General features: G+C 45.8%; 1 protein-coding gene and 1 long non-coding RNA gene across 4 annotated transcripts in view; one reads left to right on the top strand and one right to left on the bottom strand.

Annotated features, from left to right (window-relative positions):
• Positions 1-17,411, bottom strand: part of LOC117311562 (uncharacterized) — a 33,548-nt gene extending 16,137 nt beyond the window's left edge. The window contains exons 1-2 of one of the 2 annotated variants that reach the window (XR_012330895.1): positions 17,321-17,402; positions 9,780-9,916 (exon numbers count right to left, since the gene is read on the bottom strand). This is a non-coding gene — a long non-coding RNA (uncharacterized lncRNA). Of the gene's footprint in view, positions 1-9,779; positions 9,917-15,158; positions 16,911-17,320 lie in introns of those variants that run through there. The other variant, XR_004525741.1, reaches the window with a different exon arrangement.
• Positions 7,806-19,659, top strand: C1H1orf116 (chromosome 1 C1orf116 homolog). Of its 2 annotated transcripts, none has more exons than XM_033852719.1 (4): positions 7,806-7,824; positions 13,236-13,421; positions 15,790-15,967; positions 17,359-19,659. In XM_033852719.1, the coding sequence occupies exons 2-4, from the start codon at positions 13,317-13,319 to the stop codon at positions 18,891-18,893; spliced, it is 1,818 nt and encodes a 605-aa protein (XP_033708610.1). In that variant the 5' UTR covers positions 7,806-7,824; positions 13,236-13,316; the 3' UTR covers positions 18,894-19,659. The 2 variants fall into 2 exon arrangements, with proteins under 2 accessions (XP_033708610.1, XP_019807787.1); XM_019952228.2 differs by lacking the exon at positions 7,806-7,824 and adding an exon at positions 7,831-7,949.
• Positions 19,660-26,975: the final 7,316 nt, after the last annotated feature.

Below are 26,975 nucleotides of genomic sequence, written 5' to 3'. Positions count from 1 at the left end.
GGAAGTTTTAGCCACAGCAATCAGAGAAGAAAAGGAAATAAAAGGAATCCAAATCAGAAAAGAAGAAGTAAAGCTGTCACTGTTTGCAGATGACATGATCCTATACATAGAGAGCCCTAAAGATGCTACCAGAAAACTACTAGAGCTAATCAATGAATTTGGTAAATTGGCAGGATACAAAATTAATGCACAGAAATCTCTGGCATTCCTATATAGTAATGATGAAAAATCTGAAAGTGAAATCAAGAAAACACTCCCATTTACCATTGCAACAAAAAGAATAAAATATCTAGGAATAAACCTACCTAAGGAGACAAAAGACCTGTATGCAGAAAATTATAAGACACTGATGAAAGAAATTAAAGATGATACAAATAGATGGAGAGATATACCATGTTCTTGGATTGGAAGAATTAACATTGTGAAAATGACCCTACTACCCAAAGTAATCTATAGATTCAATGCAATCCCTATCAAACTACCACTGGCATTTTTTACAGAACTAGAACAAAAAATTTTGCAATTTGTATGGAAACACAAAAGACCCCGAATAGCCAAAGCAATCTTGAGAACAAAAGAAGGAACTGGAGGAATCAGGCTCCCTGACTTCAGACTATACTACAAAGCTACACTTATCAAGACAGTATGGTACTGGCACAAAAACAGAAAGATAGATCAATGGAACAGGATAGAAAGCCCAGAGATAAACCCATGCACATATGGACACCTTATCTTTGATAAAGGTGGCAGTAATGTACAGTGGAGAAAGGACAGCCTCTTCAATAAGTGGTTCTGGGAAAACTGGACAGGTACATGTAAAAGTATGAGATTAGATCACTCCCTAACACCATACACAAAAATAAGCTCAAAATGGATTAAAGACCTAAATGTAAGGCCAGAAACTATCAAACTCTTAGAGGAAAACATAGGCAGAACACTCTATGACATAAATCACAGCAAGATCCTTTCTGACCCACCTCCTAGAGTAATGGAAATAAAAACAAAAATAAACAAATGGGACCTAATGAAACTTCAAAGCTTTTGCACAGCAAAGGAAACCATAAACAAGACCAAAAGACAACACTCAGAATGGGAGAAAATATTTGCAAATGAAGCAACCGACAAAGGATTAATCTCCAAAATTTACAAGCAGCTCATGCAGTTCAATAACAAGAAAACAAACAACCCAATCCAAAAATGGGCAGAAGACCTAAATAGACATTTCTCCAAAGAAGATATACAGACTACGAACAAACACATGAAAGAATGCTCAACATCATTAATCATTAGAGAAATGCAAATCAAAACTACAATGAGGTATCATCTCACACCAGTCAGAATGGCCATCATCAAAAAATCTAGAAACAATAAATGCTGGAGAGGGTGTGGAGAAAAGGGAACACTCTTGCACTGCTGGTGGGAATGTGAATTGGTTCAGCCACTATGGAGAACAGTATGGAGGTTCCTTAAAAAACTACAAATAGAACTACCATATGACCCAGCAATCCCACTACTGGGCATATACCCTGAGAAAACCGAAATTCAAAAAGAGTCATGTACCAAAATGTTCATTGCAGCTCTATTTACAATAGCCCGGAGATGGAAACAACCTAAGTGCCCATCATCGGATGAATGGATAAAGAAGATGTGGCACATATATACAATGGAATATTACTCAGCCATAAAAAGAAACGAAATTGAGCTATTTGTAATGAGATGGGTAGACCTAGAGTCTGTCATACAGAGTGAAGTAAGTCAGAAAGAAAAAGACAAATACCGTATGCTAACACATATATATGGAATTTAAGAAAAAAAAAATGTCATGAAGAACCTAGGGGTAAGGCAGGAATAAAGATGCAGACCTCCTAGAGAACGGACTTGAGGTTATGGGGAGGGGGAAGGGTGAGCTGTGACAGGGCGAGAGAGAGTCATGGACATATACACACTAACAAACGTAGTAAGGTAGATAGCTAGTGGGAAGCAGCCGCATGGCACAGGGATATTGGCTCGGTGCTTTGTGACCGCCTGGAGGGGTGGGATAGGGAGGGTGGGAGGGAGGGAGACGCAAGAGGGAAGAGATATGGGAACATATGTATATGTATAACTGATTCACTTTGTTATAAAGCAGAAACTAACACACCATTGTAAAGCAATTGTACCCCAATAAAGATGTTAAAAAAAAAAATTTTACATTTCTGGGTACCTAGACACTAGCAGATAGGAGGGAAATGGTTACAGTCTAATCCATCTGTCTGGCTTATAACTGTTACTATAATATAAGTATGTATTCCATGGTCCTGTATACTGCTAACAATGAATAAAATAAATATTAATATATTATACTCATAGTATACTTTATGCAAATTCTATGACAAGTGTTCCAAGAAATAACAAGTTTGAGAAGCAAAATATATTCTTGAATTGGCAATTTCAACAAATGACTTTGTGTAGAGCTATGAGGAGCTTGCTGGGAGATCCAAATATTGTCCATTTATGTTCCCTAATATTTTCCAGTATTGAATATTTGCTATAAGCTACAGTTCTTTGTAAATACTATTAAACTTGATATTTCTCATTTATTAAACAATGTTTCAATACAGACATCGATAATAATAAATAAAGAACATAAAGAATGTTAGAAGCATGTTAAGAAAGATAATTGAAATCAGTCAGCCCATTGCCAGATGCGTTTTAAGTTACTGCAATGTAAATTATCGTCAATTGGGGGCTTTCATAATATCTCAGACTCATAGGTATATTCATAACATCAAAAAGTCAAAAACTCCTGAAACAGTCCTGATGAGCCAATGCCTGCTACTTTTAAGAGTTACTCACAGTTTAATAGTATGTCAAGGGACAAGATTTGGGGAACAAACAATAAGCAAAACTGTAGCAGTAGATGGGTTATCTACCGACGCTATCTCCAAAAAATGAATTTTTTAGGACAAGTTTGTTAAATAAAGGACTTCAGTTTCCCAAAAGTTTATCATCAGTTTTGACATTAATATATAACTACTATAATATAATAGAAGAATTATACATAGAAAAATTTGGTGCCCTTCATGAATTCAAATTTTTCAGGGAGAGAAAGAGGACGATTACATCCTAGTGGGTTAAATCTAGAGATATGTTCATTGTGTTAAGAGATTACAGTGAAGCAGCACCTAACATCCTATTCCAAAAGGTGGTGCTTGGGCTGAACCTTGAAGGAAGGCTAAGACTAAGCCAGGAGAACAGGGTGGGAATGGGTCCAAGCAAAGGGTGCAGCCCAGTAGCATGAAAGCATGACAGTTTCAGAAAAATTAGATGTGACTGTAGTAAAGAGTATGGATGAATACGTGGTGGGGAAATGCACGTAGGCCCAGTTTATGAAGGTTTTTTAATGTCTTATAGGGACTTTGAATTTCATCCTGAATGCTATGAAAATACCTCAAAGTATTTTAAGGAGAGGAATGACAATTCAGATGTGTCTCTATAAAATGAAAGATGTGAAACAAGGAACTTCTGTAGTTTCTTCCATCCTCAGTGGTCTGTGATCCTACAAATAGTGAAGTCCTGATCAGAGTAGAGAGGATGAAGAGCCGGAGACAGTTATGAGAGTGATCTCACAGGAGCTATGGGAGGATTGCTGTGAAGTATTGAGTCTGGGTGCTGCAGTTAGGTGGCATGAGGATAGAGGAGAGAGGCCAGAGGTAAGACGGGTTCCATTTTGAACATGTTAAGATTTGGCATTCCTTACAAAACCCACTGATGCTACTAGATGATCTCAGCCCTCCCCTCAGACTTTCATTAACACTGGGAAGAAAAGGACTACTGAATCCTCTAAATTTTTATGGTAGGTGGGCCAACACTGCTCTCAAAAAAGAAAAAAAGGGAGAAAAAAAGCTACTCCCAGCAACTACTTAATGATTAAGTCATTTCAGAACTTCATCCAAATCCACTTAATTACACCCTTTAGTTCCCATCTAATTAGTTTAGGCTTAACACTAATATTAGTTTGGTGAGAACTTGCTGATCTATTTGATCTCTTAATCTGGCCTATCAATTCCACAGTTTATAGCCAAGTTATAACCATCCTCGTCTGAATCCTTTCCCAACTGTTCTCTCTTTAAAGCAAGTTTTCGCTACTACTTGAAGAATAAAACCTTCCCTCTCCCCAACAGAAGTACATTCAGAGACCCAGCACGGAGTACCATGCCCTACACCATGAACATAGTGGGTACCCAGCATTTCCTAGGGCTGGTGATAATACATGTTCAAAGTAACTTCATTTTTCCTTTGGAGAGGAAAAGGAGAAGAAAAGCACGGCTAGGATGTGACTGTAATATGAATGAATAAGTATCATGAATGGTTAGAGTGGAGGTCCACTGTATTTTGCAGAGAGTCCAACTTTATAAGGGGCCCAAAGAGGAAAGATTGACCAATGACTGTTTGTGGTATATTTTGGTTTTAAGGTGGTGTGTGTGTGTTTGTGTGTAGGGGAAGGGAGTTGCCTCAATGGGGAGGTGGTACTGAGAAAGGAAATAAACTAGTTTCAGACAGTCGAGAAGATGACTGCACCACAACAGCATGCAAGGATGGAGAAGGAATGAGGACACAGATGAGTCAGGTGGGCTGGACTGTAATTAGATTCCACGGTCAGGTCATCAAATAGGAATTCATATACAAAGAGCAACAACACACACTGCTCCTCAAATGATGATCTACATCAACCAGGGAGCCTTAGTCTCTCAGGTTTCTGACTTGGGAAATCCTCTCTTTCCCCTGGTCCAGACCTCCTTCTCAATTCTCTTGGGACCTTAGAGACTTGGTATTTCTTTCTTTCTTTTTTTTTTTTAGTAAATTTATTTATTTATTTTTGGCTGCGTTGGGTCTTCACTGCTGTATGCGGGCTTTCTCTAGTTGCAGCGAGCGGGGGCTACTCTTTGCTGTGGTGCGCAGCTTCTCATTGCGGTGGCTTCTCTTGAAGCAGATCACGGGCTCTAGGCACACGGGCTTCAGTAGTTGTGGCTCGCGGGCTCTAGAGCGCAGGCTCAGCAGTTGTGGCGTGCAGGCTTAGATGCTCCCGGGCATGTGGGATCTTCCCGGCCAGGGCTCGAATCCGTGTCCCCTGCATTGGCAGGCGGATTCTTAACCACTGCGCCACCAGGGAAGTCCCGAGACTTGGTATTTCTCCAAGCCAAAAATAAAGAAAGCAAATCAAAACGAAGAAAGATTCCAAGCAAACCATTTAAAGATATGGAGGATGAAAAACACCAAATTCAGAATAGTGATTTATTTCAGCTGGGGGTGTATGTCTGTTTTGAGGAGGCAGGAAGGAGTGGGGGGCAAAGTTTGTTAGCAGCTTGAACTGTAATGTTAATGTTCTATTTCTTGAACTGGGTATTAGGTACAGTGGTGTTTTATGCCAGAATATCTGAAATAGTTCATAATTTTCAAAAAGAGATGTTAAGAAAAGGAAAGAGGAGCTTCCCTGGTGGTGCAGTGGTTGAGAGTCCGCCTGCCGATGCAGGGGACGCGGGTTCGTGCCCCGGTCTGGGAAGATCCCACATGCCGCGGAGCGGCTGGGCGCGTGAGCCATGGCTGCTGAGCCTGCGCGTCCGGAGCCTGTGCTCCGCAACGGGAGAGGCCACAACAGTGAGAGGCCCGCGTACCACAAAAAAAAAAAAAGGGAAGAGTAACAGAAAGATCATTTTGTCTATGTCCCTACTACTACCTGGGAAAAGATAGGGGCCTTTCCTAATTATTCTACTTTTATTATAAACTGAAAAACTGTTCACAAACAAGACTGTGCCTCCTCTCATCTCTGAGGTTAATGCTCACAAGTCAATTCATTTTTTTTAGCAAATGTTCAAATCACACACCTATGAAGCTTGATCAACTTCAGTGACTCCATCCATGGGTGTAACACTAGTTGCATTGAACTTCTGATTCGTAGCTTCCTGTTTTGTTAGTATTATGACATCATACATGTTTGAATGACACATCAGGAAGAGAGGTCATCCTCCTTAAATGTTCAATCAGTTCTGTTATCCACATGCCGCTGATAGGGTGCTGAATTATTCCAGGCTTCCTCAAACCTCCTTTCTCCTCACTAGTCCTGCCCTACCTCTTCCGTACCTAAGCCCCAGAGTCACTGCACTTCTGCAATGATCACATTGCAGAGACCACACAGAGAAAAGATGAAAGCCATGTGTCATCTTGTTATAAAAGACATGAATAGGGCTTCCCTGGTGGCGCAGTGGTTAAGAGTCCGCCTGCCGATGCAGGGGACATGGGTTCGTGCCCCGGTCCGGGAAGATCCCACATGCCGCGGAGCAGCTGGGCCCGTGAGCCATGGCCGCTGAGCCTGCGCTCCGCAACGGGAGAGGCCACAACAGTGAGAGGCCCGCGTACCGCAAAAAAAAAAAAAAAAAAAAAAAAAAAAAGACATGAATATCTACAAGACAGAAATGAGACAAGACAGGATAAATCTAGTTATTAGAATTAGACCTGCACATTATCTGTGTATTTCATGTTTCCTACTTGGGATTTTTCTCCAAAATAGAGGCTGATTGGCATCATACTGATAGATGGCAAGCTTGATGTCAAACTGCCTGAGTTGAAATCCCTGCTCTGCCACATCATAGCTGCATGACCTTGAGCAAGTTATTTAACCTCTTTGTAAAATTTGTATATTAATAGTACCTACATCCTGAAGTTCAGATAAAGAGTAAATGAAATGATGCATGAAAATGCTTAGCACAGCACAATTCCCAGTGCATAGCAAGAGCTTAATAAATGTTGGCAATTACTATGTGCCTTGATTTTAATTTTTCTCTCTGCCCTCTGGTATTGAGGATAACATATATCCAGGAAAAACCAGCTTCCAAGCAAAAGGCACATCTGGTAAAAGTGGCTTCCATTCCTGGAGGAAGATTCCTTCCTGAAAGCCTTGGGTTCTTCCAACTACTCTCTTCTCCTTACTCTCTTCTGGTTGTTTTAACTACAGGTGCCAGAAATCGGCTACTGGAAGGAGATAGGAGTTGCTAAACTGGTTGGTAGCTTCTTTTGTTTTTATTTCTTAATATTCATTGCTACCTTCCATGCACAGCTAAAAGGGACCAGAGACCCAAATGACAGCACGCATGTTCCCTCCCTCAAGGCTGTCCAGTCGCTTTTTCATCAGAACAGGGACCTCTTGGGGGAGAAAATGGTTTTATTTCCCCCAGAAGTAAATGAGGCCAAGAAGGTCGTTGGCAAACTATAGGGCAATGGTTGTCTCAGTGCCAGCATCTCTTGCCTTAGACGCCTTTTTTCTGTGGTCCTGAGTGGAGTTGCTAGGATTATGAGCCGCTAGGAAAAAGCTTGAGGATGACAGTGACTCTGAAAAGCTAAAAAAGCGAGTAGCAAAACTGGCCACAAAGGATTTTAACTTGCAGAACTCAGGGGAATACTTCGAGAGGAAGAAGGCAGTTATAGATAGAAAATCAAGTTTCAAACAGACACACGGAAAAGCATACTGCCTAGTGGACTGTGTTTCTTTATAACAATATATTTTTTTAAATAACATGCCGACTCTCCTTCCGTCCAGTCTCAGCCCAAACCGGTCCCCCTCCTTCCAGCCCTCCTCTATTATTAAAGGCTCTTTATTGGCTCTCAACGAGGAAGGGAGGGCAAGAGACGATTGGCTAAGTGAGAGCAGCACCGCCCTGCGCCATCCCCTCCCAAGCCCTCCCTGGATAAACAGCTGGAATGAGAAGTAGGGAGGGAGGGCTGGGATTGGCTGAGTGTCAGTTGCCAGGGTGGGGTGAGGCAGCGCGGATGAAGATTTTACCTGTCTAGGTAAGTCAGGGAGAGGTCAAAAGAAGAAAACAGTGGGAAGCAGGGGAAGCAGTCTCTGTCTCCGTCTCTGCCCTTTGAAATATAAGGGTATTCCTTTCCTCTCTTCAGCCCCCCGCCCAGTGAAGGTGAGTTAATTCCTAACCAACTAACTATTGCTTATTCTGCAGCAAGGGGGGAGCCCTTTATACACCAGGTGGGGGTCTTTCCTCTCTGTTCCTCAACTCCCTGTGTCCAGTACGGGATCAGAGTGAGTTGGTAGCTTCTTGAGATTGGAGTGTTTTAGTGGAGACCCAGGCTGAGACACATTTTTTTTTTTCCATCCACCTGTTTAGGTTGGATGAGCATATTGTGCTGGCAACAAGAAAACAGATTTGTTTTAGAAATTTCCATCTCTGAATCATTGAAGTTGCACTGTGATTTTGGAAGAGAATTGTTAGAGGAGGTCAAAATGGAAAATCGCCTGGGGAAGAAAAGTGCTTTGGTTTTCCATTCTAACAGGCAAATTTCTCATGGCTTTATGAACTCAATGTCTATTGTTATTTAAATGAAGGGTGCAGTGTGTGTGTGTGTGTGTGTGTGTGTGTGTGTGTGTGTGCGTGCGTGCGTGTGTGTTCAGTAATGGTAGTGTGATAATGGAGCTCTTTGTGGATGGGTGTGTAAGGTGTGAGCTGTGCTATGTTTTTGTAAGGGTGTGTGAGATTTGGTTACATTGGGAAAATGCCAGCTCAGGCTACCAGCTCATCTTCGGAAAACCCACGGATAGTCTAGTTGCAAAGTCAAGCCTATTTGAGTTCAGCTTCATTAAATTTCTGACTTTGCCTGTGAATAGACACAGGGATTGGCAAACAGGAAGCTACTCAACTGTGCCGGGGCCTCACCTACATTAATATTTCACGGTAACATGTTGAGTCTAGTAGGAATTCCGAGTGGGGCTCAGGCCAAAGCAGTGTGGCAGAGTCCAGAGAGGAGAACCAGACCAGTGTTGTGGTTTTGCTTTGACTTCCTTCGGGTGTCCCAGGTGGCAGTCTGTGTGCCCAGATTCCCTGCACAAGGACGCTGGGTGTAGAAGTCAAGTCAGAGTAGCAAGTCAGCTCTCCGCCATCCAGCTTGTGGGAATTAACACTCTGGTCCCTAACTTCTCCCCTTTTCCTCCTGCTTCCAGAAAGAGGGAAGTGGGAAGACCCAGTGCCAGGATCCCAGGGCCTGGCACACAAGCCCTGAGTGAATATATTGGGTTTCGTCCTAGCAACTGAAGCTTTAGGCTTTATTTAGCTCAGCCCACACCACAGAACCAGCCCGCCAAGCTCACTGACTGAGGGCTGCCATACATGGCGACCTCGTCAGCAATAAAGGTAAGCTGCAGTGTCAAGCAAAGTTCTTCTGTGCAGGTGATATTTCCACCCACCCTCTCCCTCAAACCCACTGGTGAAAGAGGCGATTATATCATTGCTTAAACACAAACAGAAAATTGCCCATGTGCTTGTGGAGAGGGATACACACACAGTGCAACTTTTAGTCTTCTTGGCCTTTTCCTTAGGATGTTCTCCAGCCCAAGGCACATTTTGGGTGGTCAGCAAAAAGCAGAGGCACCCGGTCTAAGAGAAACAGGAAACCTCTTTGACCACTGGGGAGAGAGCTCAGCTCTTGGAGGATATAGGAATGGGGTCACAGGAAGAGGGTGATAAGGGGGCCTTGGGTCTGTTCAGATGGTACAGAGAAGCCAAACAGGAGTGGAGCTGGAGGCCTCTTCCCACCCCACCCCCTCCAGATACCAGAGTTCCACACGCCATTTATTTACTCTCCTCCAAGGCTTGACTGGTTTCAGGGAGTAGTTAATATTTAATGTACCTTTGCATGGGTGGCCCCGATATAGGCTGTGCACATTTCTTAACCTGTTCCCTCCTCCCCTCAAGCTGCCCAAAGAGGTCAAGGGTTAAAAAATACAGAACTCTCACCTTGAGTGTTTTGCATGCTGTTCAGGCTTCTTATCAAGTAGAAATACCTCAGGTTTCAATGGCTGCCCTGAAATAGCCCCCAAGTTTCAAGGTTGTAAAGTTGGTGGAAGGAAATGCAGCCTCCAGGTCAGGTCAGACTGGTGAGGGAAGGAGAGGGTGGTGAGAAGAAGAGAAGACGTCTTTATGGTTCAGACTTTTCGGGTCAGGACACTAGGTGTGGAGATGAGGTGTGAGCACCTTAGAGCTCATTCAGCTTCGGTTTCAGGTTCAGGTTAATCTCTGCAGTGATTTTGTTGTGCCTATGACTTGAGCTTCAGTGGCATTTGGTGTCTTTCCCTTATTCTGGAAATAGCTATTGTGGGGACAAAAAGCTGGCCTGGATGCATAAATCTGAATCAGAGAAGAGTGGTCTTAGGGCTTTCAGTGTTTAGTCAGACGTGGCCAGTGGCCCTTCTTTAGGTACCCGGCCCTCTTGCCTCTGGACAGCTGCTGTAATGCCCTCTAGAAGGGCTGGGAGCCACAGGCTGCCCAATAGATGCAGTTATAAATCATTTCCTACTTCCCATAGGAAGGGGAGGTAGAAAGAGCCCCAGCTTTTGCATCTGTCAAATGGAGAAAATGCCACATCCTGCCTAAGGTATCAGGTTATCTGAAAGCACTTTGTAAGCTATACCCTGGTGTGTTTTTTAAAGCATATTGTTTCTATCTCTTCCAGCTGCTTCAGGCCATCCTTTGTTCCAAAGTGAGAATGTGTTAGGCTGCCCTGGGAGGGAGGAGAGGCTAGCACACCACTGTAAAGTCCGAACTGTGCTTGGAGGAACAAGGGTAGTCATTTTTCTCTGAAAGGGAAAGGCAGCATCTGCTCATCCATTCACAGAGAACATTCTACAGTGCGTCGCTTTTAATAGTTACTGCCCCAGTGTAACAGATAGGAAAACTAGAGCCAAAAAAACAGACCCTGGGATCTACACTGACTTCTTGGAAACAATACCTTTGTCTTAACAAAGTTTTGCTTGCCCCATGCCTATTAGGTACTCATAAATGTTAGTGTAACTGAAAGCATTGCCCAAATTCCATTAAGCCATATATTTTCTGGGAAACAAAATATTAAAAAAGAGCTTACATGGGGCTTCCCTGGTGGCACAGTGGTTAAGAATCTGCCTGCCGGACATGGGTTCGAGCCCTGGTCCAGGAAGATCCCACATGCCGCAGAGCAGCTAAGCCCGTGTGCTGCAGCTAGTGAAGCCCACATGCCTAGAGCCCATGCTCCACAACAAGGGAAGCCACTGCAACGAGAAGCCCGCGCACCGCAACAAGAGTAGCCCCCGCTCACCACAACTAGAGAAAGCCCACGTGTAGCAACAAAGACCCAATGCACCAAAAAATAAATAAATAAGTAAATGTATTTTTTAAAAATTTTTTAAAAGAGCTTACAGTAATAGGGTAGAAGCCAAAAAAGAGACCTTCCAACAGTTCAACTAGTTCTAATGTCAACTGAGTTCTAGTGTCAACTCAGTAGACGCTAGAACAAATGACGTTTATTCATCAGCATTTTTTGAGTGCCTTCTGTGTGCCTAGGCTAACGAGAAATGGATCCTCTTTGTCGTAGTGGTCTCAACCCTTCAGAATGTTAGGAATGAGTCAGTACTTTTGGAACCTAGACAGTCATTAACGGAGAGGCTAGCTGAGGTGACTGAACTTCATCCACATGACTTCTCACATTTCTGTTTCTTTGGGATTCTGGATAATGGGGAACTAACCTCATGAAGGAATCCCAGGAGTTATCTTACCCCATGTTGATTTATCACTGGGTTTCTTTGGTATCTCTGTCCCCTCTGGTTCTCCCTCTCTCTCCTGAGAGTCTTTGGACCCGCGTGAACTACATGTGTCTTGCCCATAACAGATCTTACCTCTTCCTTCCCCATTGTCCTGCCCCCTCCCTACCTGCCCCAGTTGAAGGTCTCCTCCCAAGCAGGAAGGGAGCTCTGTGAGGCCTTGTGTCTGTCAGCTCTAGGTGGTTGGCAGACTGACTCACCCAGCACAGCCCAAACCTGACTTTGGCACTGGAAGCAATTATTGGCAGAGGCAAAAAAGACAACCCGCCTTGGAATCTAAAGCCCAAGTCTCAAGATCTCAAATAAAACCCAATCTTCCAGGACATTTTACCTAGCATTCAGAAGGTGGGAAAGATGGTAGAAAATAAAGCATGGCATTGTGGGGAAAATATGGATTCAGAAGCAGACAAAGTATACTCTAATTCTAGCTCTTCCCCCAGGTCCCTACTTGATCTTAGAACTGTCTTTTAATCTTAATTCTTCTAGAATTTCATTTGAGCATAGGAGAGTCACCTTTGGCCTTTCCAGCTCTGGTGGACTTTTTCCCACAAACAAGAATATGAAAATCCCTGGGATTCCCTGAAGGAAGATGACACTACCTTCCTTTGCTATTTCTGTTGGCACGATGAACTTGAAACTGTTCTTTCCCTATGAGTTGGAGTTGGGAGAAAGCTACCTAGAACATTGCTCTTGTCCATTTGACACAGATTAGGGAATCTCATTGGGAATAAATGCAACATCAGGAGGGTGATACACAAGAGGGAAACTGGGTTTCCGTCCACCACTGGGGTGCCATGCACATCCCTCCCAGACTAGGGGATGACAGTGGCTGAGGTGGGGGTCGTTGTGATGGTGCTGATGATGTGGCTACGGTAGCAGCTGACTGTTACAGGGCCGTGCACTGTACAAAGTGTTTTCCATGGAGTATTTCATTCTATAGTCACGAAAACCCTTTAAGGTAGGTACTATTACGGGCCCTGTTCCTTTTTTTTAAAGAAAGCTTTTATTTCCCTTGCTTCAGTCTACTTTGATCCGAGATGGATCTTGTCTTTTTCTTATTACAAAAACAGTAGTAGTTACTCATTTATTCCTTAAGTGTTTGCTTACTTACTACAAACTAAACTGTGCTATCGGTTCTCATTTAGTCTTACTATTAACCCTATTTAATGAAGAAAAACAGATTCAAAGAGTAATTTGCCTCATCACAACACTTTAAATGGTGGAACTGGAATTTGAACCCAGATCCAGCTACCTCCAGAACCCAAGCTTTATCTCCTGTAATATGTAGTGTTTATAGTAATGAAAATGTAGGTTAAGCTCCCTGGTTCAGAGAAAAAACGTGACCAAGAGAAATGATGGAATCTCTTTTCTGACTAGACTGCTTCTCCACCACCTAAGTCTGACCTTCTGCATGTATGTAAGCCAGCTTATGCGTCCTTACATGTCCAGCTTATGTGTCCCCCTGCAGGCTGGGGGTTTGGGTTTGGGTCATGGCTGAGCATGGCCCCTTCCAGCTCTCTGTTTGCTTGGTGTCCCTGCTGCCATGCTGCTCCAGGGCCTGAGCAGAGCCTCGCTGGAGCCTGGCTCAGCTCACACGTGGCTTTGATTCTTCTCTTTTCAGGCCCGGCCTGGGACATTCTTCGCTTCCCTTCGCTTCCCCTCTGAGAGCCCCTTTCACCACCCCTGCACCTTGCTTCAGGCGATGCCCGAGAGAGAGCTGTGGCCAGCAGGGCCTGGCTTGGAACCCGTGACCCACATTGGCAGCTGCGATAGCATGATGAGCACCACCTCCACCCTCTCTGGATCTGTACGTACTCTCTGTCTGCAGCCTGGCCCGCTCTCCGCACCCCTGCCCTGCCCTGCCCTACCCACCACCATCCTTGCTCACTGCTCCTTGTCTTTCATCTTCCTTGTCAGGGAGTGAATCACACCAGTTGGTATTCTGCCTCTGAGTCACCCCTGGTTCTACAGAGAATAGAGTGGGACAACCCCAGAGAGTAATAGGACAAATGAGAGTTTTTCCCAGTTTTCATTAGGTTGGGTGGTTTAACTGAGATGAGAGAGTGGGTCAGTGATCTGAGGTCACGGTGGAAACTAGAACGTAGATCCTTGTAGCATGTGGATTCCTGAAGTCCTCTGCAAAGAACAGTGTTACTTCCATCTTTTACAAAGATCAAAGAGCACGGAGCAGTTAAGAGCCTGGGTTCTGGAGCCAAACAGATCTGGGTTCTCTACTTATAAGCTCTACGACCTTGGACAAATTACTTAATTTCTCTAAGCTTCAGTTTCAGTTTTAAGATGGGCATAATATTAATACCAAATTCATAGGGTTCTTGAGGTGAGTGAATGAAATGCATGTAAAGCACTTAGCACGTGCTTCTATGTAGAAAAGAAATAGCCTATCTGTAAGCAGAGACTGAGAATTTTCCAAAGTCCCTGTGTTTAACTATTTGTGAGTGACATGTAATAAATTGTAATTTTTCTGGGCATGAATTTAAATCTCAATTCTTATAAGGTTGGTGTGACAGAGTAAATCCGTCCTATGTCCAAATGTAAGCATTCCTTTGTTATGGGTACTCATCACATACATAATAACCCTTTGAGAATTTATACTTTATTGTTCTATATCCTATACGTAGAGGTATTTGATAATTTAAGGATCGTAATGATCTCTACTGAATGTCAAAGATGTTTGATATAGTCGGTGAGTTTTGATATGTAAAAATGAAGTAGAAAAAGCAGCACACAACACACAAAAAACCTAAAGTGCAGACAATCTGTAGATAATTTCTTTTTAACCCTAGATGATGGGACCTCACAGACCACGTTCAGTTTCTGTTAAGCAGAGGCCAACATGAGTAGTTATATACCACTGGACACAGAATGTGACAGGGATTAAAGGTTTTCAAAGTGAATCATCCGTAAAGGAGAAATTCAGAATTGGAGTTTTGGAAGACTATTTTAGTAGGAAGAGGGCAGTAGAGAAGATTTTGTTTAGGGAACCTCTGGGGTCTGCATCAAGGCTTCCAAGGGCTGTATTCGGGACTTCCCTTGACCATGTAAGCCTCCCTCAATCAACTGACATATGATTCTTTAAGGAGCCTGGGGAACTGGAGAAGTTATTCCAACAACCATCTCCCCTCCCCCTAAGATATTTTTAGGGCTTTCTCAAAATCTTTCCTGGACATCTGAGTGGGTCTGGAAAATATATAACTCTGAATTATCTCCAATATTAGGAAGAGATGTAGAGACGGCAGGAAGGGACTCAGGCCAAATTTCCTATATTCCCATCTGCCCTTTTGGTCCTCCCTTCAACCTTCAACTTTGGAGAGCGATTATCCCATGGATCTTCCTAGCCTTGTAGAACATAGGCAGTAACCATCTGAAAGGGCCTCACCCGTTCTCCCAAACACTCCTATGTGCTTTCTCATAATGAAAATTATTTATTTTAATTTCTACTTAATATTTAATACTAAGTTGCTTTCCCCTCACCCCATACCAGTTTCTCCACCTTCCTCCCTTAAATTAATATTTGCTTAAGAAATAAATGCACACGTTTTTTAATGTTAGCCAGAGCCAAATGCTATCAAGAAAGTAAATACACAAAAGGGAAAAAAAAATCCTGTATGGAATGCATTTCAAAGTCAAGTGTAAATTACTTAGTAAATTGATCTGTGACTAGTCATGATAAATCGGCTGTCTTTCCTGTTTGTCCTCATACTGTCCTTGACATGCCAGATCAAGAATGCAGAAGTACTTTGAAAAGTTAAAAGCAATACCATTCAAGTTTAAGGTCAAATCATCATGCTGCCCATATAGTTTAGAACAACACTGGAGACACGCGAAATGAGATACTTGACATAGGTTACACAGAAGAAGTGGAATTAGAACCTGGGACTGCTTCTGATCTTTGCCCCTAAGCATTCCACCCAGGAGTGAACAAAAGAAAGGTCATTTGCCATCTGCCTGCCCGGCTGGGTGTTACTGGCACAGCAGCCCGACAGTCTCTGCCCTCCTTGGTGCCTGCAGTTTCAGGAAGCAGCTCCAGCAGGTCTGCAGAGTGGCATGATGGAGGGGTTTCCAGCTCTTCAGCAATCCTTACCAGCGCAGGGTGGTTCTCGGGCCCCGCCAGTTTCTGGGGAGCTACCTCTCACAGAGCCCTCTCCTCGCTCTAGAGTGACAGCAGCTACGACTTCCTGTCCGCTGAAGAGAAGGAGTGTCTGCTCTTCTTAGAGAAAACCATTGGCTCATTGGACACCGAGGCTGACAGTGCACTGTCCACTGACAAGTCTGGTCAAGCCACAACTCCCCGAGGTCCCCGAACACTGCCCACGACCCAGCCTGCCGCCCAGGGTAAGAGAGAGTGTCTAAAAAAATCAAAAAAGGGGACTTCCTTGGAGGTCCAGCGGTTAGGACTCGGTGCTTCCACTGCAGAGGGCACGGGTTCGATCCCAGGTCGGGGAACTAAGATCCCGCCCACATGCTGTGAGGCCAAAAAAAAAAACAAAAAATAAAACCCCCCAAAAAAGCAGTACATCCTCTGACCACTCTCCATCTTGTCTGCCCTCTGCTCTAAGGGTCACAGGCAGAAGAAGGAACAAATGCTCTCCTCTGCATTCTCATGGCTGGAATAAAGCCTTGTTGTCCCTGCAGGGAAGGAGGGATTGCCGACAAGTCAGCCTTCTATGTCTTTCTATGAAGTATCAGAGGCCTGGGAGGGAAAGGGGTTTGACCAGCACCCATCCTCTTATGGAGAAATTCTAAAGCAATATGACCACAGAGGTGAGGGAGAGATTCAGGGAGGGGTGGGTGGTTGGCTCTGGAAAAACTAAGTTAGTCTGTGGAGCTAATCTGGGTGACCCAGAGGATGAGGCTGCAGGAGATAAGAAGAGGGAAGGGCTCCCTTAACTTCAGTGGGTGACGTCTCAAGGGCCTTGTGAGAGAGTATGGAGTGGCGTTGAGGCTCAGTAGATGGGAAACAAGATGACATTTAAGTGTGGCCATGAGTGCAGGGCCATATGCCCCAGGGCGAGGGGGGCATTTTACTCCTGAAGACAGACCCATTGGTATCCGGACTGTGATCACTTATTCATTCATTTAGCAAATATTTATTGACAATGTGTTAGACCCTCCCTGAGATAGAGGAGGAAGTGGGGAGGTGGGGCTTCCTCTGCTGCCTGGTGCTGATTTCCTGGTCCAGTGGGCCTGATACGCGTGCTTACTCGCTGGAAGAAAAGAGCCCCTGTCACTCTGTGGTGTGGGGACAGCTGTGGCCATTACAGAATCATCCAGGTGCCTATAGAAAGTGAAGGCAGAAGAAGGCAGAAGCCTGGTCCGGCAAGAGCAAATCACCTGTTGACCATGTTCAATGCTGAATGCTCCCACTGGGCTCAGTTACCTGAGGGCCCCAGGATAGCTAGAGGGACTGTCCTGAACCCCAACCAACCCTGCCTCTGTAGAGGGTTAGAAAGAGCCTGAGTCAGGAACATGGAGCTGTCTGGGGCTGCCCTTTCCCCAGCCATCAGGAAACATTAATCCTTGGTTGAAGGGAAACTGCTAGGACTGATCTGTTAGTCTAAATGACATCCAAACAAGAGTTCTACCCTTTAAGAGCAAAGGAACCGCAAAAAACAAAACCCATCCACTGCTAATTAGAGATCAGAGTCTGGGAGGTGTTTTCTTTCCCCCTGGCAGCAGGGTTCTCACCACGCACTCTTCTTTGCCTGTTTTCCCGACCCTCACAGGACATCCGAAAGAGACCGTTCAGCAAGGAACAGAGCCGAAAAGAGTGACTCCATTCAGCTTGTCTCATCTGCCCGAGCCTCAAAGCCTGGGCCTCAGGTCTGGCTCCTGCAGCCTCCCCAGAAATATCCACATCGGCAGAGACCAGATCCTCAGAAAAAGCACCACACAGACTAACAGCCACACCCCAGCGGTATCTGACGGGCTTGTCCCAGGGCCTGAGAAAGAGCAGGTGGGCCAGAGCAGTGAGCTCCCCCAGGCACCGACGGGCCCCCGGGACGCTGCCCTTGATCTGGACAGGGCTTTCATCCCCCCACCAGAGGCCTTCCGGGACACCCAGCCAGAGCAGCGTGGGCAACGCGGCCTGCCCAGACAGCCAGGGGAGCTGAGTCCCAGGCCCCAGGTCCACACATCACTCAGCCTCCAGCAGAAAAGGGAGACCACTTCAGAGGCCATGTCCCAGAAAGCCAATGAGGAAGGCTCAACCGGGGAACCTGGACAGCCTCGGCCTCCTCCAGCTGTGTCCTCTCAGAATGCAAAAGCTGAAGATGTTCCTGTCCCATCAGAGGGGGCTCCACATGCCCGGCTGGCTCCCCTCACAGCCCCTAAGCCACGGAAGCTGCCACCAAATATTGTGCTGAAGAGTAGCCGGGGTGGTTTCCACAGTGATCCCCAGAACCGGCTGTCTTGCCACTCGGAGGCCGGCCCTGGAGACTCGGGCCCCACCTCGTCATCACTGCAGGAGCAGAGGAGAGCACGCAGGGAAGCGCTGGAGAAGCTGGGGCTGCCCCAGGACCAAGATGAGGCCAGCACCCACTTAAGTAGGCCCTCCACCAGGCTCAGGGAGACGCGCACTCAGGCCCCCTCCCCGGCTCCGCCTGTGGTTCCAGCTCAGGTCTCAGCAGCGACAGGAAAGGCTCCAGCACCTGCACCAATGCGGGGACCTTCTCCAGTGAAAGCTCCGGGTCCGGCTCCAGCTCAGCCATCTTCTCCAGGCAATGTTTTGGTTCCTGCCCAGGAACCCACTCCAGGGAAAGTTCCAGCTGACAAATCCATGCCAATTCCTATCCCTAGGGCCCCACGGGCAAATAGTCCCCTCACTCAGCCGAAGCCAGACTCTGGGCTGAATCTCCAGGAGAGCAGCGTCCCTGGCCTGAGACAGATGAACTTCAAGTCCAACACGCTGGAGCGTTCAGGCATGGGGCTGAGCAGCTACCTCTCAGCAGAGAAAGATTGCAGCCCCAAAACCAGCACCTCTCTGGGAAAAGCCTTCTTGGACAAGATCTCACCCAACGTCTTGCGTAACTCCCGGCCGCGCCCGGCCTCCTTGGGCACCAGGAAGGACTTCGAGGGTATCCAGGTGGGCAAGTTGGCCGACCCGGAGCATGAGCTGGGTTCCAAGCGCCTGTCTTACCAAGGACAAAGCCGTGACATGCTGCCTCGATCCCACTGTGTCAGTGTCAAGATCTCCCCAAAAGGCGTGTCTGATGAAAAAAGAAGGGAAGCTCTCAAGAAGCTGGGCCTGTTGAAGAAGTAGGCACTGGCCACCAGCACCCCCACACAACCCCTCCCACACCCCGTTATTCGAGAAGAGACCCAGGGCTCCACTTAGTCTACCCCACCTCACAAGTCAGGGGCTGGGCAGGGGTCGGCTTCTCTGCAGGTCCTCTTCTCTCCGAGGGAGAGATTGGAGCACACATTTCTATTCAGAGTGGCTGTACCAATGAGCGCCTGCGTGAACCACCCTGAAGATGATTTCCACAGGAGGGTGTGTGTGTGTGGTATAGGCTGTGTCTATCACCGAAGCTATTTATATGACAGAGTCATTGCTCAGAATTCCTCACTTGTTGGAAACTTTCTTACATCGGGTAGAGCTCAGGCAAGCCAGAACTGAGTGCAGAGGGGTGGCTAAGCCTGAGAAAAAAAAGTCAAATGGGACAATGGATGTACCCGTGACACTAGGCAAATGCAGGATCACATGAAATGTGGGTCTCCCAGAACCCCTGCAGTGGGTGGAGACTGGCACAGACCTTGCTGGATTCCCCTCTCGCTTCTGGCCTCCCGGATAGGGGCCTGCAGCCAAGAGGAGTTGGTTTGTTATCTCATCGTCTGCTGCCTTCTCTCTGTCCCTAGTCCCAAGGACCAGACACATCCCTGTCACTAAAAACTCTTGGTTGACTGATACCAGGAGAGCTCTTGCTGGCCTGAGAAGTCAGGATGAGTGCCCACACTGCACACCTCCACTGGAGAGGGCCTTGTCTGTGGGCTTGTTAAATTCAGTAATAAACTACGGTGGTCCCTGACTCTGATGTGCCTATCCTTCCTGCTCCGGATCTCAGTCTGCACAGTGACCCCAGGGCTGGGCCAACAGTGAGATGGGAGCCCAAGCCCAGAGGCTTTGTAAATACCGAGGGACTCTTACAAGCCCTTTGTCTACACGATTACAAGTTGTTTTTTGATTTCCTCAATTCCTATGGGAAATCAGCACAGTGCATGCTCTGCTAATTATTCATAGAATATCAGAGCTGGGAGGGGCCTTAGAGACACTCTAGTCCCACCCTGATGGGGAAGGGAAGTGACTCATCGCGGTCACTCTGCTGTTTAGTAACAGAACTGAGATCAGAGCTGGAGCGCCTGATGCCGCTCCCATGCCGCGTGACCCTCCCCTCCAGCGGTCCCTTTGTCCCTCCACTCAGTATCCTAAGGAGTCACCAGCAAAGGCCCAGCCCTAAAGCTCTTCAAGATCTAAAGTGTCTTCCGAAACATCAGAGATTAAACGTTGTTCAGGATAGTATTTAGTGTTGTGGGTTTTTACTTAGTTTGGGAAAGTAGCAATATAATAACTCGTTTTTAATCCCAAGTTCCCTGACCAAGTTATGCACCTTGAGCACAGGCTGGAAGGGCGTACTGTGGGTAGGTGGTGTGGGCTTGTGAATACAAGCTTGGAGATCAGACATGGCTGGGCGTGACCCCTGCTTCCCCTTAAGAAATTAATGTTATTCAGAGACGTGACCTGGTTGGAGTCCAAGGTCCCCAGATGTGAGGGGCAGATAAAGGGAACCGGGTTGAAAAAGTGCCCTTTAGGTCTGCTGAGCGTTTCTGGGCTGTGTCCTTAAGGACCCAGCACATCAAGGCTCTGTATCTCTGCAAGTGGTGAGGAGGTTAAGGTAAGGACAACAAATGGCTGCGCCCTGCTATGGCATGTGGGATGTGGTTGTGACAGTTTCTGTGTACACTCTCACACACACACCCAAAAGCTGATGCCTTACTCCTGGCCCTGGGTGAGGACCTGGCCTGTCACAGCCAATAGGGTCACCCATGACTGTCTGAGCCACATCTTACCACAGACACCCCCCAGAGAGAGAAGACCCCCTCCCGCAATACTGGTCAGACATGCTGTATTTGGTTGAACTGCTTCCCAAGACACAACCTAAAGAATGCTCACTTTATTATTTATTAATTTCCCTGATAAATAGGGAAACTTGGGGCCAGCTATAAAGTAAGACTTGGTAGGAATCTGGGGCCTTGGCATTAACACAAGCCTCACTAACATGTTGGTCAGGGCCACATCCTGTTAAATCCCACTCCCTGGTGAAGGCAATTTCTCTCCCAGACAAAGCAGAGTTACACACAGCCTGCCCTCCTGCTCTGTATTTTCATCCTGCCCGGTTCCCCAAGTCACCCAATTTGAGATACTCCGTCCCCTTGTTATTTAAAGATACCATGCTTCCCCATGTCCTTGGCCTTCAAAGAGCATGTTTTGCTCTAAGGATGGTCTTTGGGATTCAAGAATAGGATAATAAATCCAAACCTGGTTGTCCTCATTTTGAAGAGCATCAAGGGGAGGTAGTGAGGACATCCACTGTCCTGAGTTGTATCCATCTTCCTGTCCCAGGTAGGACTGCTCTTCATTCAGCTAGAACTGATTGGGGGAGAGGTGAGAGTGGGGTCAGGGTTGTTCTTATCCCCTTTGAAGGATTTTAGGCAGAAATATGAGTTTAAAAACCACAGTGACAACTCTACTTTCACATGGCCTTATTTCTCCACTATCCCCTGCCTGCTGTAGTCTTGCTGCTGCCGGAAACAAACCATCTGCCAAATACAGGAGCTGGCCCCTCCTCAGCCTAGCCCGGTGGGGTCTGTGCCCTCAGATGCGTTGGCAGCCACTCACCACTGAATCACCACTCATATGCCATCCTGAGAGTTCTCCAGGCCCACGCACTATCCTACACAGAGGTCAAGGGATGGACCCAGTCACCTCTTAGGTGGCCCCCTCCATAGTGGGAAGTGTGGTATGACAGATGCCACCCTGGGGGTACGTAGGTGTGCAAAAGTTGGTGTTTATTGCATGCAAGAAGAGCAAGTGAAAGACTGGAGAGCAGGCCCTACTTGATGTTATGAGTTAGAGCCGGAGGTGAAGAATTTGAATATGTGTAAATATGTGAGATGAACCAGTTCATCCTCGATCCATGATCATTTTGTAGGAAGAAAAGGATCATACTGTCAGAATATGAAGCTGTAGGTTCATAAACTAGAGGAGGGGGAGAACCAGGGGCATGGGCAGGAGAAAGCACGTCTACCGCAATCAGAGTCTAAGAAGGAAGGCAGATACAGTGCTCCCATGCTCTTTTCTTCACGTGAGTGACTATGGAGCCTATAGATCTGGGCTCAGGTTACCTCCATCACTTACCAATGAGGGAACCGTGGGGATGACACTTTAATTTTTGAACCTCAGAGTTCTCATGTGTAAAATGGGTATAATAATACCAGGCTTTCAAGATTATTAAGATGAACAAGTGATATAAAAAAATCTAAAGCTTAGTGCTTGACATAGCATAGATAGTCGATAAATGACAGAATTATTCCTTCTGGGTCTTATTCCTTCCTTCTCAAAGGGAGCAAATGTAGACAGGCTTGGCAGCCAAGAGCTCACCCAGTTCAGCTCTGAAGAAATCGGAGAGAGCTTGCTGCAGATAAAAGTCCAAATTAACAGGTAGGCTTTGGCATGCTCTCCAAGTGACTCAACTTCACCCAAGCCGTGAGTCCCGGAACTTGAAAACAAAGGGATCAGAGTGAATATGGTGTTTCTGTCTCCGTGAAGGCTGAACCAGCTATTTCCAGCTTCTCTATCCCCAAACCCAGATTGCCATTTATCATCAATCTCTTGTTGTCCATGACCATAGAGTTTACTTCTGTTTGCTTCCTTTAACTTATTTTTACTGTGGTTCAGGGAACTATATGCTGCTCTATAGTTATTTATTTTTCAAATGAAGGGAAAGAATAAACATAACAGGAGGGAACTCTGGCTAAAAATCAGGAAGAGACAGAGGTTTCAAGATTCCTGGGGCATTTTCTAAAATAAGGTAGGCGTCTTTCAGGAATGAATCAGGCATTCGTTAGCAGGAGGAAAGAAGGTATATTGGGCAAACTCTCCAAATCCTTCTGATATGAGGGCCCTATGAACTGGAGGAGTCATCACCCACATCACCATCCCTCCCACCACCATCATCACCATCACTGACTTAGCATACCAGTGAGGTAAAAACAGATGATGTTCTAAATCCCACCCATCATTCCCTCTTGCTCATTGCCTATCTGGAGCACTGTCTTTATTCACCACTTGCCATGTATCCAGAGTTCAAAATAATCTGAAACGGATTCTTTTTAAAAAGCTCTGGACCAGGTGAGCTTTAGTAAGTCACTTCATCTCATTCATAAAATGGGGGGTTGGACTGGACTGATTCATGCCAGCCTTGAAGTGTATGTGTCAACACATCCAAGCAACTTAATTAGGAAGACCAACACCCTGCCAAAAATAATCACAAGGTAGTCTAAGCTAAAATACACCTCATAGAACCTAAGAGCTGGAAGGAAACCTTTAGGCTATCTAATCCAAACTCCCAGCTAAAGAGGAATTATGTCTATAAGTGGATATAAATAGTCAGAAAGGTAGATGGGTGGATGGATGGATGGATGGGTGGATGGAAGAGAGGAGAGGGAAGAGAGGATTGAGAACATATAGTGGCCAAGAGCACAGGCTTAGGAGTCAGGCTCTCTGCACCTCAGCTTCCTTTTCAGTTTATTTCTTTTTGATTCCTTTAACTTCCTTTGTAAGGGAACAGTCTGCTGTCCTACAGTCACTTAGTTTAAAAATAGAGTTAAAAAGAAAAGAACTTATAACAGGAATGAACCCCATGGAAGCAATAGCAATACTTACCTGTTACAGTTATGAGCATAGAATCAAATGAGATAATACATATAAAAAGCACTTAGCACATTGCTCAATAAATGGACTCTATTAATGTTATCATCATATACATATTTAATTCAGATACCAAATGGGTCCCCCTTGAGGACTGTATTAATCCTAGCCTGCACCTAAATTCCTCAACCTGAAACAGTCAAAAGCCCTCACCATCAATCCTCCTGTGTTCCCTCTACATCTGTGGTGCTGCTTCTGGGCCTCCCCCGACCTGCCCACCCTTCCACCCCACACACTGCCCACCCCACAGCATCTTCACTGTCCCTAGAGCCCAGGCCTTTAACTGATTCCCAAGGGAAATCAAGTTTAAGCATTTTGTTGTTTTCTGAGTTCCTAACTGAAGATTGAATTGAGATGCCAAGGGACCGAACATGAGGCACAGAGCCTACCACCACCTCTGTGTCACCCTTTTTTCCCTCTCTGTCCCTTCTGGTGTGTTACAGCGCTCCCAGGAAACTCTCACCTCCATCCACACTCAGGGCCCCTCATGCTCTGAGCATTTGCCACAAGAGACTTTTCAAAACATTTCTTATCCATGAATAGGGGTGTCTCGTTGAAATGAGCTCTGGAGACTGCAGTGTTCTCTACCTCCTTACCTCCACCCTTGAAAGCTGGGGGGTGGGCTGGGGCACAGAGAGTCTACAACACAAGACGGCTTGTGACATCTACGCTTCCAACTCACACCGACCCCTCTACATTCTTCCCAAGGGCTTCAGCAGGGCCTCCTTTGGATAGCTCCCTGCTCTGTGGATAAGCAAAGAAGTTTGGCCCTCTCTTCCAGTGACACCCCACCCTACTTTTTCAGGCAGGGGCTCTTCTGTGTTAGCCAAGGCCCCAGGTAAGTGTTGTGGGCTATGGGAATGTCATTTAGCTGGTTAGTTCAAATATGGTATCATTAGCATTTTAGGGTGATTTTGTTGACTTAAAAAAATTGAGAATTATGTTTTATTTGGTGGACAAAACTGAGGACTTAAGCCCAGGATGTAACCTCTCAGATAGCTCTGAGAGATTGCTCTGAAGAGGTAAGGGAGGAACCAGGATATACAGGAGTTTTTGCAACAAAGACCAGGTAGTTGGAACACCAAAAGATTACTGTTAATTAAAGAAAACCAGACATCTCAAGTTAAGGAATTTAGCACTTTTCTATGTATGGGAAGATGTAAGAGTCTGGACTCACTGATATCATTCCTTTGATATGCACCTCAGCTATCTGGGGCCAGTATCCTGTGTTTTCTCAACCTGAGTCTCCTCAGGATGCATCACTGGGGGGTGGTTGCAGTGATGACTGCTTGGTGGTGGGCATCCTCTTTCCATCTTGAGTCTCCTCAGGACCCACCTTCAGGGATGGCTGTAATGTGATGGCTTGATGGCTACAGCATCTTTTGTTTACTGATATGGCAGGCAAATTTTTCACTGAGACTTGAAATCAGGCACAATTGTAGACCCAATCTTCTGCCATCCCACCTCCACCTTGAGAGGCAGGGATTGCCCTGTGCCTCTGACATCACCCACTGGTAAGGCACATCCTCTGGTGGACACCATGCCCTGAGCAGCCAGCCTTCTGCAAGAAGATGGAGTGACTACCAAGGTTTTGTTTATGTTTTTGTTCTTCTGCATTGGACTGGAATATCTCCCTGTGATTTATAATTGAAAATGTATATTTGGTCTTAATCCCCATTTCTGGCACAGAGCTCCTAAAACCTTTGAAATAGCCTGTGATGAAAGCAATAAAGGTATCTTTCCTTGTGTTAATGAGGTGACTTTGGGAAAGGCCCTACAGAACCTATGAATGGGGACTTGATCACCAGGGTAACCAACCGGGTGATTAGAGAGTTCAGTCCCACCCACTTCCCTCCCCCTCCACCCTATACCCATACCTCTAGGGAGGGGAGAGGGGCGGGAGACTGAGTTAAATTGCCAATGGCCAATGATTTAATCAATCGTGCCTATACAATGAAGCCTTCATAGAAACTCAAAAGGATGGGGCTCAGAGAACTTCTGGGTTGGTGAACCAGAATGCTTCCATGTGCCACTGTGCCAGGCTGCAAACTCCACAAGGACAGAAGCTCCTTTGTTCAGAACCTTGCCCTATACATCTCTTCATCTGGCTGTTGATTCATATCCCTTAATATCCTTTGTAATAAACCTGTACTCTAGTGAGTAAACCGGTTTCCTGAGTTCAGTGAGCCACTCTAGCAAATGAATTGAACCTAAGGAAGAGGTCATGGGAACCTCCGATTTATAACCAGGCAGTCAGAAGCACAGGTGACAACCTGAGCTTGCAATTGGCATCAGAAGTAAAGAGGAATCTTGTGGGACTGAGCCCTCAACCTGTGGAATCTGATGCTGTCTCAGGGTGGATAGTGTCAGGATTGGGTTGAACTGTAAGACACCCTGCTGGTGTCACACTGGAATTGGGTACCAGATCCTCTTCCCCATGCTGTTGCACTCACTTCTTGACCAGAAGATCAGGGCAGAATTCACAGCTTGAGGAATAACTCTTTAGCCCTCCAATCTGTGCTTTATGCCTCAGGTGCCCACTCCATTGCCACTTCAAAGTCGACATGTCCAAACACAGACCCATGTGAGGGACCCCTCACCAAATCTGACTCTTTTACAGTGTTCTCTATCTCAGGGAGCAACCCTAGCATCCTTCCAGTCAGTCAAGCCAGAAACCAAAGCATCATCCATGACGTCACCCTCGGAAATCAGATACCAAATTATGACAATATCACTCCAAACATCATTCAAACCTGTCCTCTTTTCTGCTGCCACTGGAGCTGCACCAGTTCCCCCATCTCTCTCCTGGTCCACAGCAGCAGCTTCCCAAGTGTTCTCTTCACATCCGCTCAAGCCTCCCTCCAGTCCCACCCAGCAACCAGAATGGTCTTTCCATCTATATTACATTTTCTTTCATGGAAGAGAAAAGAAACCCTAAGAAAATGCACATGTATCTGCACATTTGTGCAAAAAGAAATACAGGAAGGGTAAACCAAAAACTAGTGCGATTGATACCGACAGAAGGTGGGTGGGAAAGCTGTGGAAAGAACAGAGGAATGGGAACACGGTCAGGAACAGGGGGTGGTGGAGAGAACTTGGCTGGGTATGCCTTTCTGTATAGCTCAGATTTTCAAACCATGGTAATGTGTCACATAACCAGATAATGACTATATAAATAAATAAATAACAACCAGAATGTTTGTGTGTTTGAAGGAGGAGGGTGGAAGGATCCAAAATGGAATGCAAACAGTAAAAAGTAAACCTAATTGTATTAAAAATGAGTAACATAACCACACTGAGGGGAGTGGGGAAGGGAAGAACTAATTTAAGGTTGAAAAAATGTATTTTTACCATACA

This window comes from Tursiops truncatus, chromosome 1 (genome assembly GCF_011762595.2).
Source record: "Tursiops truncatus isolate mTurTru1 chromosome 1, mTurTru1.mat.Y, whole genome shotgun sequence".
Taxonomy (NCBI): Eukaryota; Metazoa; Chordata; class Mammalia; order Artiodactyla; family Delphinidae; genus Tursiops; species Tursiops truncatus.
This window is presented reverse-complemented; position numbering and strand designations above follow the sequence as displayed.